This window comes from Phoca vitulina, unplaced genomic scaffold (assembly GCF_004348235.1).
Source record: "Phoca vitulina isolate PV1807 unplaced genomic scaffold, GSC_HSeal_1.0 scaffold10, whole genome shotgun sequence".
Taxonomy (NCBI): Eukaryota; Metazoa; Chordata; class Mammalia; order Carnivora; family Phocidae; genus Phoca; species Phoca vitulina.
In genome coordinates, this window is record NW_022589713.1 from 35,385,691 (window position 1) to 35,397,925 (window position 12,235).

The 12,235-nt window shown below is 42.1% G+C and overlaps 1 protein-coding gene across 4 annotated transcripts in view; it reads left to right on the forward strand.

Moving 5' to 3' along the window:
• Window positions 1-12,235, forward strand: part of RARB (retinoic acid receptor beta) — a 732,098-nt gene that overhangs the window by 588,609 nt on the left and 131,254 nt on the right. For all 4 annotated transcript variants that reach the window (XM_032408806.1, XM_032408805.1, XM_032408807.1 and 1 more), the window contains one exon: window positions 4,798-4,946. In XM_032408806.1, the coding sequence (XP_032264697.1) occupies window positions 4,798-4,946 (149 nt within the window). The remainder of the gene's footprint in view (window positions 1-4,797; window positions 4,947-12,235) is intronic.

A 12,235-nucleotide genomic window follows, 5' to 3' on the forward strand; every position in this document is an offset into this window, starting at 1 on the left:
CAGATCCAAATTATTCCTCAAAGACTGCTTCCCCAAACTGAAATCACATCAGGATGGCTGGAGTGCAGTTGTTTTATTGAATGACACAAGCCTCTTTTCCCCCTGGGAAGTCTAAAAACTGCTTTTTTGGCCTGCCTGAGATCGCTGAATGAGCTAATACAGGACACATTGTCTGCTGAGCCTGCAGAGTTTTCGAGCAAAAATTTTATCATTCCATAGACTGATTGTGCTTGCCTGGAATAAGGAACAAAATGTTTGAGACCTCTCAAGGGCATTTGATGAATCTAACTCTAATTTAAAGGGACTAATAGATTATTGATTTAAGCAGGATGACAGTGAACAGATCAATGGCCAAGCACTGTGTAGCTCTCTTAAATACCAACAATGGCTAGTGGGAGGGGAGCCAGAGGCTGCCCCCCTCCCTTGTTGCCCACTGTCTTTATTGGTGGTGTTGGTAGGGGGAGGACAGAAGGAGAAGAGGAGCACTAATAAACTTTGCCAAAGTATATTTTTACTGAAAAGTCCAGAGGTTTCGTTAAAGTACAGATCTGCTTTTATATTGATGCCATATCCTGGTTGTAATTCTAGAACTTGCCTTGATGTGTTTGCTTAAGGCTAGTTTTGGCATTCAACCATACCACGGAGATTTGCTTTTCTGTTTGGCTTCGTATTGTTCTCTGTGGTATAGACCACACAAAGGAAATAAGTTATCAGTTTGGAGGGGGATATTTGAGTATATATTAACACTAATATTGAATTCTTTACCTCCAGTGGGACAGTTTTTCTGAGGATGATTATTTCTTGTCATATATAAGTCTTTTTCTATTTATGTTTGTATGGGATTCATTTATGGCGTTTGTAGGATTCAAATTACAAACCTCAATAGAAAGCATTCATTCATCCTTCAGAACACAGCCTGGTCACCTCCTCTGGGAAGTCTCCTTTGATTTCTCTGGGCTCAAAAAGGTTTTTAGCTCTGTCATTGTATTATATCCGTGGTCCTCAGACTGCTACAATTTGGACTCACCTGGGACTTTTTTTTTTTTTTTTTTTAAACACCCATGGCTCCCACTCCCAGACATTCTGGCGTAATAATTTTGGGATACAACCTGGGCATTAGAATGTTTAAAATCTCCCTACGTAGGTCTAATGTACAACCAGGTTAGAGAACCACTGTATTACATTCTCATTGTTGATTTACTTTCCATCAGGCAAAACCATCAAGGCTAAGGCGTTATACAATGCACCATCCATAGCAGATAACACAATGCCTGGCTGGTGTAGTCTAGTCACTCAGCAAAATGCATGATTGAACACACGAACATCCACTGCACAAATGTGGGAAGGTTCATAGCATTACTGGTGAAATCACGACAGCTTCAATAAAAGTCTAGAGCCATCACTATTGATTGTTTACAACAGAACATTTCCATTCACGACAACTGTTCAGGAAAAGTGTTCTGGGTTCATCCATTTGTTATAAGTGACTCTTATCCATAGAAAAAGGCTTTTACCAAACTTTGTAAAATGTTTTGGGGTTTGTGAAGTCTCCCGCCTTTTCACACCTGTACTTTGCCCCGAGTTTCTTGGGTATTAAACCGCCCAAGTTCTGTTTCCTCTCTTTGGGAGGGTGAAATGCTGGATTCCCTTTAGGACATGTATTTGAAGTGACATATTTATGGAAATTACCACCCACTTTTGAAATTCAGGGCATAACTCTGACAGCTGAATCCAGCCCTAACAGAATTCTATTTACAACTTTCCTAGACAAGCCAGATTAGCTGTTCTACATGAGCAAGTAGAACATTAAAACACCCCCCCCCCCCCCCGACATTGCTTCTGTGGAGAACACAGTGCAGGACTGATCGTGGTGGTGATGACACAACTCTGTCAGAGTTGTTGAAACACTTGGGTGGAAGTAGAGCCATACAAATAAAACCCATCCAAGACTTTGGGGAGGCATTTAGGGAAGGACTCCCTTATGTTGGTATATTGGGAGTGACCTAGCCTTCCTGGAAGTCAATTTATCAACATGAATTAAAAACTAACAAAACATTTTTAAATAACCATACCTTTTGAGCTAATAATTCCACTTCTGAGAATTTATCTTAAATAGGCATTTGCTGAGATTAGCTACAAAGAGGTTCACATAATGGAGTCTTTTGCAGGAAAAATATTTATGGGCAAGGACATAAACTCATGACATAATAAGTTAGACAGAGTCCCAAACAAAATCTGCAGTATAAGCCCACTTTAGTAAACAAACAAACCAAAATCATTTATATGCATAGAAAAGTGTTCTAGAAGGATATATGCTAAGGTGATAACCATGCGTTTTTCTCTAAGTAGAAGGTTTGGGGGTGATTCTCTGCATGTTTGTTTTTCTTAGATTTTAACAAAGAGCGACACGTTATTCTGTACTTTTTAACAAGTACTGTTTTCTTGTTGATGTCATTATTACTCATTTGCTTTCAGTGAAGCGGATTAGCTTAGTGTGGGGACTGCTTTTGCGTTTACAGCTTGATAGCTGATCTGATAAGCTTTAGTAACATCTTAGATGCCAATCTTTATGCCAAGCTGCCCAGATAAGGGCTGTCTTCATCCCAGACATCTTGCTTCTGACCAGTAAAGACTGTAATAGATTTAACTACTAGACCTGCATTACTCTAATGAATTCATTCCAAGATACTTCTGAATTATGAGAATACTATAATTATAGTTGATTCTACTCCAAAAGGATAATTAATTTTTTAAGGAAGCAAATGAGTATATGAAAGCTATTTGATTTGTAATTGTGTTACCTTAACACCTTAGAGGGGCACTTAGTACTTGGAATGAAGAAGCAAAAGGAACAGGGAAAAGTTCATGTATTAATTCACAAATATTTATTGATAACCTGCCTACTATGTGCCAGGACCTCTTCTTGGCCTGGAACATAGTTGTAAATGATGCAGATAAGTTCCTTGGCCTCATGAAACCCATAGTTGGAAGGTAACAGAGGTAGAATATAAAATTGTACATTCTAAATTTTGATACTAGCTAGGGTTTTACAGAAAATAAAATAACGGGGTGTAGTGATCAGGAGTGGGAAGGGGCATTTTACTTAGAAAAGCCATCTCTGAGGAGGTGACATTTGTTTTAAGATCTAAGAGATGAAAAGGAACCAGACATGTGAAGGTCTGAGAATTTCCAGGTAGGGGAAATGGTTAGTGCAGTAGCCTTACATTGGTACAAGAGCTTGGCCTATTCAAGAGATGAAATAGAAGCCAAGTGTTTAGAAGTTGATAAATGAGAATGATGAACTCAGTGATGTTGATGTTGCTAAGGGGCCATATCATAAAAAGCCTTGTTGAACACAGTAATGAGATTGACTTTGATCTAATTGGCTACTATTGGAGGGCCTTAGACAAGTAAGGGATAGGGATTGCTTTTGCCTTTTTGAATGGCTGTCTGCCTATGTATTTGAAGAAGGGACCCTAGGGTAGGAGCACAGGCATGGGGAGACCACTGATGAGGCTGTGGCAGTAGCTCAGGTGAGAGGTGATGGTGGCCCACTGGCCTGGCATGGTAGCAGGATTACGAGATGAGGATGGATTCACAATATGTGTAAGGAGTAGAGTTGCCCTGACTTCCTGAAGGTTTGGCTGTAGGACAATAAAGTCAGTAGAATATCTAGTCTGGAAGACTGTGAGTAGCGGAACAACTGGAAATCTTACACTCTGGCGAATATACTGTATATTGTAAAGAAATATGGAGGTTGGAAGATTCTGGAACATTATTTGATGACTTTGGGTCACTCACTCCCTTCCCCATTTCCATCATACTTGATGTGCATTTTTGCCTGTGATAGGAAAAGGGCCAGGTCTTGCTTTGACTTGGAACATAAATCTGGAGAGAAGGGATGGGAGAATAAATTCTATGAATTCCTATTTCCCATGGAATTTGGGTGGTTAAAAAATGAAATAGGAAATCCTGTATTTTTAAATCTAGGATAAAGAGCAGCGTGACTCTGCTATCATCAGTACAACCCATTGCTTCTCAAACATTAACTGTACATTTGGCCATCCGAGGGTTTTGTTAAAACTCAGATTCTGATTCCCTAGGCTTGAGCTGGGGCCTGATGCTCTGTTTTCTGATAAGCTCTGAGGTGACGCTGAGGCTGCTGGTCCAAGGAGCAGTCTTGGAGTGGCCAAGGTCTTACCGATGCTGTTATTAATGAAGATCCGTCATGGCTGCATGGCCCTCCCCAGATGCTTGTCCAATGGCTGTTATGGGCATTTTCTCCATTTGTCCTGGGAAATTTACTTTTGGCTAAGTGAGCAACAGGGTCAAACAAGTCATTTCAGAGACTCTACACGAATCAGAAGCTAGGGGAAACAGAAGAGCAGAAAGAGCTTGGGGGTTGCAGTGTGAAGATCTGACTTTGTGTCCTGGCTCTACCACCGGCCTGTTGATCTTGGACGAGTCACGGCACTCCCCCCGCCACCCTCCCCCCCCGAGTTTCTGTGTCTCTGGAGGGTAGCATGGTGAGAAAATCATGTCCCTCACAGTGCTGTGATGCACCGAGAAGGAGAGAGGCAGATGTGCTTGCTCTGTGAACTGAAGGGCACCATGTCCGTGTCCGTGTCCCCACTGCTGGGCCGACAATGACACGTTTTTGTGGGCCTATCCTTGCTGGTGTTCTTGCTGAACTTGGGGCAGAGGCCTATGATTTCGCTGGTGAAAAAGACATGAAATGACCCATTTTCTCTTTTTTTTCTCCCCTCCTCCCCACCCCCCACTCCATCTCCACCACAGCGATTGAAACACAGAGCACCAGCTCTGAGGAACTGGTCCCAAGCCCTCCGTCTCCACTTCCTCCCCCTCGTGTGTACAAACCCTGCTTCGTCTGCCAGGACAAATCATCAGGGTACCACTATGGGGTCAGCGCCTGCGAGGGCTGTAAGGTGAGTACCCGCGCCTCTGCACCCAGCATGCACTCCCTTCTCCACGTGCTCCGTGGGGGGTGGGGGGGACCTGCTCAGCTCTAGAAGCAGGCTGCTTTGCCATCTTGTGATGCCACCTCCAGTGTGGTGGGCTCGGTTGTATTTGACGGTTGCATTGCTTCCTTCTATTTCATCAGTTAAAAATTCAGAAACTTCTGCAAACGACTGATGGGGGCCAAATGCTTCTAGGGCCCTTAAAATAACAGAACAGTTCTTTTCAGGTAACAAGAGTTTTTTGAAGGAGTCCTGAACAGCATCATCCTGTTTCTCTTTAGAACATGCCGTCTGCTGTCTTTGTAGTTTTATTTTATTTTTAAATATGACTGACAGTCCCCTAAATCAACTTGCTGAGAATCCAAGGTTAAAATTGGGATTTATCTTCTGGCTGTTTCCTCAGCCCTGTGGCCTTTGAATTACAGTTTGATTTTCAGCCTGTAGGGACTTGCTACTGTGTGCGTGCGTCATAAATTCAGGAGAGCTGGATTTAAAATTCCAGCCTACGGAGTAGTGGGGGCTGAACATGTGTCAGAGAGGATATGGCTGCTTTGAATCAAGCTAGACAATTGCTATCGAGTCCAACAGTCTTAATTGAATGAAAGAGCTGCTTTTTTTTTTTTTTTTTAGAGAGAGATAAAAGAAAAACAAAGAATGACTTCATAGACAAATCCAACTCATCCACAGTTTTTCAAAGGAACTATGGCTGTCTTGAGCTAGCCCTTTCCCAGATATACAGCTTTTTTAGGGTCCCTCCTACAGCTGGTCAGATCTGTTCTGTATCTAGCTCCATTGGATGATTCATTGTAATTATAAGCATGCTGGAATATTACAGGTGCTCCCATCAGGTGCTCCGTGGCATTTTGTATTTGGCTTATCAGAGTTAGCATTTATTATCAGCATATGGATTGGTTAGGTGCTGCAGTGTAACAAACCATCCTAAAGCTGGGTGGCCCAAAACAACCACCTTGCATTTAGCTTATGGTTCTGTGGGGCAGCACTTTAGGCCAGGCTCCTTTGGGTGGTTCACCTGCTCTTAGCTATGCTCCGCTGTGTATCTCTGGCCAGCTACAGGTTCCCTAGGTGGTTGTGCTTCTGGGGATTACCGAAGGCTCCTGCTGCTGGGGACTCTTGGCTCTTCCTCATGTGGTCTCTCATGCCTGTTGGGCTGGTACTGGCTTACTTGCACAGGCAGGGTTCTGGAAGAAAGCACAGAGGCACATGAGGTCTCCTGAGGCCCAGGTTCACATGTGGCACGCTGTCGCTGCTGATGCATTGTGTTGGCCAAAGGAAGTCATAAGGCCAGTGATACTTGGGAGGTGGGAACAGAAACTCAACTTTCTAATGCAAAGAGCTGCAAAGTCACATTATAAGAGGCAGGAATACAGGGTAAGGAAAAACGGGGTCATTTTTGCATGGAGTCTACCACACTGAATGCCTTACGGTCCATGACCCAGAGCGGATAGGGTCCTAGCTTGAGTGCAGCACCTCACTCATGTCTGGCGTGTCGCGGGCGCTTAAAGATAGAGGTTGAACAAACACAGAAATGTCGCTCGGCCCCTGAAAGAAATTATGAGTTTTCTCCTCTTTTCAAGCCACTGGAATAAACATGGATTATTTTACTGAGTGAGGCTAGTTTAGGGAACATCTCTCTGCCTCTGGGATTGTGTTGGTTGTTTTAAAGGAGTGTCCTTTCCTCCAGTAGCTTCAGATAAGGTGGTCAGGAAAGGTCACATAGCTGCCAGTTGGCAGCTGGATGAAAAGCGAAACATTTGTGCGTCCAATTACTACTTTTATTATCGATTGCTAGCTGAACCTACTTAACTTTATCCTGAAATTTGGGAAAGCCGAAGCCAAATCCCGGTTGACTTTGTCCACTTGTTGCGCAATATATAAATAAACCTTTTCCTAATGGTCATTTGAAAGTGAAATGAAAAGACATTCCTTTATTTCAAAAAATGTTAAGTCATGTCCTGTCCAGAAATCGGAATGCAGTTGTGTTCTAACTCAGCTTACCTGCTCCCATTCTGTCCTGGGAAAAGAAATTACCCAGCATCTCTCTTCCCCGCCAGATTCCAGGCCCTACGATATTCAGCTGTTTCACAATCTGTACAGTACACACTGTTTTAATCAGCTCTTAGCTAATTCCCTTGACCTCTTGCTTTAATTTTGGACTCTGACTCTTTTTAGGAAAAACCCCCAACAACAACAAAACCCATACCAACACAGGCAACTTTGATAAACTTGGTGAAGCTGTTCAGAGTCATGTTAATGGCGTAGCTTTTTAACAAAGTATAAGCCCAATAAGCCTGGCCAGCCAGTTTTCGGATTTGAGGGGTTTTGTATTGTGGGTGGATCTCTGAAAACATGGACTGCCTTTCTCCTAGGTTGTTGAGAAAGACTGGTCTGCATTTTGGCTTACTGGGAAAACATAGTGGTAGAATTCACAGAACTGAAAACCATAAGGCCAAAGTATAATGTAACAGCCAAAGGAGAGAAACACAATTAAAAAAAAAAACTAAATATAACTGTTACCATTTTTAAAAGTTACTAAAACAGTGCAAAGTTTATTGTATAAAAAAATAGAAAATTAAAACCACCACAGTTCTACCCTGGGAGAAAACCTCTGCTATATCTATTTTTCTATGAGTACATATATATATGCATTGTTATTTTTGGTTTTTATAAAAATAGAATTTTATGTTAGATGCTGGTTTTAATCTGCTTTTTAAATTTAATGGTCTTTCATGACCAAAATTTAAACAACTGTATAGTGTTTGTGGTTATAACATTAATGTAGTAATTTATGGTTATATCATAATTTATTTAACAAATTCACTGTTATTCATTAAGTTCATCGCAGTTTTTCTCTATTACAAATAATGCTTTAATGGATAGCCTTGAGGTATATCTGTGATAATTTTTTTAGGATAAATTAGTAGAATTGGAATTTCTAAGTCATTGGCTTTGAACATGTTTAAGGCTTTTGATACAAATTGCCAAAATGTCCTCTGGAAGAGATATATCAATTTAAGTTCTGTTAGTCCATTAAATGTTAATTGTGTTAGAGGCTATCTGTTAGGAATATCTCCCATGTGATAATAAGGTAATGAATCAAGAAACAACTTCTCTTCTGGAATTCTGCCTCTGTCTACTTTGGTGGTTTATCATGGGCCCGAGGCATGTTATCATTTTGGGCTCCCGGCAGATACACCATGGGTCCCTGATTGACCTATAAGGGCTGGCCCATTTTTTGGCTAGAGATCACAGATCACTATTCTAGGTTGGGAGCCTCTGCTCTAAAATAGGACTCCCAAATAGAACCCGGTTCATATCTATAAGAAGTAATGTCCACGGTGGCTTCAGCCTGTCCTGAACAGGATGACCTTACTGACTATTGTTTGGGAAAGAGAACCTTCTGTTTTCTTAGGGAACAGTGGCTGTCTCCGACTCAGAATTTAATGAATGGGTGACGGTCCACCTCTTGGAATGACCAGTGGCTCCTGTGTTGACACAGCATTACCATGGCAACATAACCACTAGATGCACCACTGGGTTGTCCCGTTTAGGGGATTTCCAGCTGAGCCATGGCAGTTTCTTGCGGGGGACAAAGAGTACATAAAGTGAACGTGTGTTGTGGTTAGCCAAAAGGTTCAACAATATAGAGGGATAAAGTTGATTTTCATGTGTCCTTAAGAAACCGTGTCATTGCTCATAGCTAGAATTTATGCACAGTTTTGGCCTTGATCATATTTTATATTGATTATGGAGTTTAGAGTAAGGATACCAGGATTTGAATTCTAGTCAGGCTACTTGATAACTTTGTGACCTTGGGCAAACTTCTTTAATTCTCCGTGTGTCTCTCTTCTCATCTGGAAAAATGGAGATAATAATAGTATTTCTTAATATTGCTGTTGAGTATAAAATGAGTTACTATGAAGAATATAGACGGTACCTGGAACATAGTAAGTGGTATATACATTCAGTTATGGTTTACATTATCATTAACTTAATGACTTTTGCACAGTGATGTAACATGAGTTACACTCTTAGTATTCTTTTTTATAGTGCTCTTTTAATAATTCTCCACTTCTTTATACCAAAAAATAAACATTGCCTCTTTCCTTCAAGTCTCAGTTTAAGACCCAAGCAATCCATTGAACCTACCCTGATTATTCCAGTGCAGGGGTTGGCAAATGGTTTCTGTAAGGAGCCAGGTAATAAATATTTTAGGCTTTGAAGGCCATCTGGTCTCTGTCACAACTACTCAACTCTATCACTGTAGTATGAAAGGAGCCACAGACAATATGTCAAATAATGGCTATGGGCATGTTTCAATAAAGCTTAATTTTTTTTTTTTAAGATTTTATTTATTTGAGAGAGAGAGAATGAGTGGGGGTGAGGGGCAAAGGGAGAGAGAGAGAGAAGCAGACTCCCTGCTGAGCAGCCCCCGATGTGGGACTCAATCCCAGGACCCTGGGATCATGACCTGAGCCGAAGGCAGATGCTTAACCAACTGAGCCACCCAGGTACCCCAGTAAAACTTTATTTGTAAAAATAAGCAGTGGGCTGTACTTGGCCCTTGGGCCTCGTTTCCTGAGCTCTGCTAAAGTACATGGGGATATGTTCTTTTTACAATTTCTAAAACTCAAAAGCTGATGATCCAAAGCACTCATGCCCAGGGTGCCAGGCCAGTTGTTTCTGGCGGACTGTAGGCTAGGGAATGCAGTACTCCTTCCCCACTTGCTTCAGAAATGGTGTTTAACAAAACTTGATGTCCACTTGCCCAGAGCTCCAACGTGGGAGCTTCAAGACTACTCTCTTGGGGCACCTGGGTGGCTCAGTCGGGTAAGTGGCTGCCTTAGGCTCAGGTCATGATCCCGGGGTCCTGGGATCGAGCCCCACATTGGGCTCCCTGCTCAGCAGAGAGCCTGCTTCTCCTTCCCCCTCTGCTTGCCGCTCTGCCTGCGTGTGCGCTCTCTCTCTCTGTCAAATAAATAAATAAAATATTAAAAAAAAAAAAAAAAGACTACTCTCTTTGTCTGTTTTTACTTCACCCCCTTATTCCCACCTGGCTCCCACTTCATCCAAAGCCATAGAAATTAGCAGTTTCCTTATGAGTGAGCTGCTTCTAGAAGCACCTAGCATCTTACTTTGGAGAGGTTTGTGGGATGTGTTTTATGAGCTGCTGTCTTAGTAAGATTTTCTTGCCTACAAAATAACCCAAATGCTTGTTGGCTTAAAACAATAGACATGTATTGTCACAATTCTGTGCAGGTTTTCTTGTCTTGGCTGGCTTGTCTTGGGTCAGGTGGTTTAGGTGGCCTCATGACTGGGTCCTTGACAGGATGACTGGATCCTCTTCCCATGTTATCATTCCTCATCCTTTAGCCTAGCCTGGACTTGTTCACAGGGTGGTGGATGGGTTCCCATCAGTAAGAGAGGACAAGCACCAATGGGCAAACCTCTGGTTGCATCACATTTGCTCACATACCGTTGGTCAGACAAGTTACATGGTCAAGTCTCAGTCTGATGGGTGGAGAAATAGACTCCACCTTTGAAGGGGATAAATGGCAAAGTCACCTTGCAAAAGGGTGAATATATTAGAGCTGGCATTTGACGATATACCGTCTTCTATTAACTTCTGATTTCATGTGTAAGTCTCTTCTGATAGCCTATATTCACCATCCCATCATCTTATAGCAGATGATTATTGAACACCTACTAAGTTCCAGGGCCTATGCCAGATGCAACAGTGAACACAAGGGAGATGTTCCTCCTGGAACTTACTGTCTCATATAAATAACGTACAGATGATAAACAATTCAGAGTTGGAAGAAAAGGAACAGAATGGTCTGTAAACAATAGTGGAGGGGCACCGGATTTGTTTGGGAGTCGGGGGAGATCTTACGACTGGAAGAAACCAGCTGTGTGAGTAACAAGGGAAAGCATTTCAGGGCAGAAACTGAATACTTAGAATCTAGGGCTATTTCTTCCTTTCTTTGCTGTATCCATTAGCTTCTCTGGGCCCCAACAAATTTGTAAAAGTCAAATTCACAAGTTTGAACCCAGTCCTACACCAAATACAGTGGTAAAACAGTGTACCCAGTATTGTAGTCGTTTCTTGTTAGGGATGGCTAATGTGGTGTGGCTATATATAAGTTGAGAGGTGGGTAGGGGGAAGGAGAAAACTGCCCTTGTTGGAAACCTTCTCTATACCAGGCATTGGGGCATTTTATACTCTTATTTCATTTAATTCTCACAAGAGCACTGTAGGGGGTAGGCTTGATGATGCCCATTTTACAGAGGAGGAAGCTGAGTTTCAGAGACATAAAGGCATGTGGCTAAGGTCGCACAGCTAGTCTTTTCGAGGGCTAGGATTGAAGTCTTAGGCCTTTGGGAAAACATTCCACTGCTTTAGCTGCATTGAAACAGAAGGTAGGAAGCAGTGGTGTGTTGTTTTCTAGAGTGGGGGTTTCAAGGGGCAACAAATTAAAAACAGGTGGGAGTATATTTAAAAAGAAAAACAACCCTATTGTCTTGATCATTTCATAAAAGAAATGGCATTTTTATAACAAAAAGTAGAAGAAAGAAGAGCTTACAAGGCAGTCTTTCCCAAGAAGGGATGGTTACAGGACCCACCCACGGGCACACTCCCAAATGGTGCTTTGTCCTTGTTCTCTCTTCTTTGCTGTTGACGGGTGGAAACTTCCCATCCATAAACTAGCATTTGGGAGCCACTGTCCAGCCCCCATGGAGAGCCCCCGGCTGCCGCCATGATGGTGCGCCTTCCCCACAAGGACACAGAGGAAATGCTTGCTCAAGGTCATGTTGGTAGCCTTCTATTTAAAGCAGCCTTTAAGAGTTTAAACTCCACTAGCCCCCTCAGTCCCTCAGGGCTAATTTTGTCCATTTTCTCATCTGCCTTTGTTTTCCTTGCCTCTGAAGAAGGGAGGCCCTCATCTCTGTGACAGTGTTCGGCTGCTGGGCTGTTTTATTGTTTTTTGTTTTTTGTTTTTTCTGGCAGACAGCAAGTAGTATGCTCTGTCACAAAAAGTTTTGCAATCAGGAAGATGGATGTCTGCACTTAATTTTAGAACTTCTATTAAATACTATAAATGTGCTTAATGATTTTATTTGACCAAGGCCATTTAAAAAGACTTTTTTTTCCTGTTTGTTTTGTTTGTTTGTTTTGGTTTTAATTGGCGTGGATAAACACAAACGCTATGCTCTGTCTCGAGAACATTTCTGGCTTT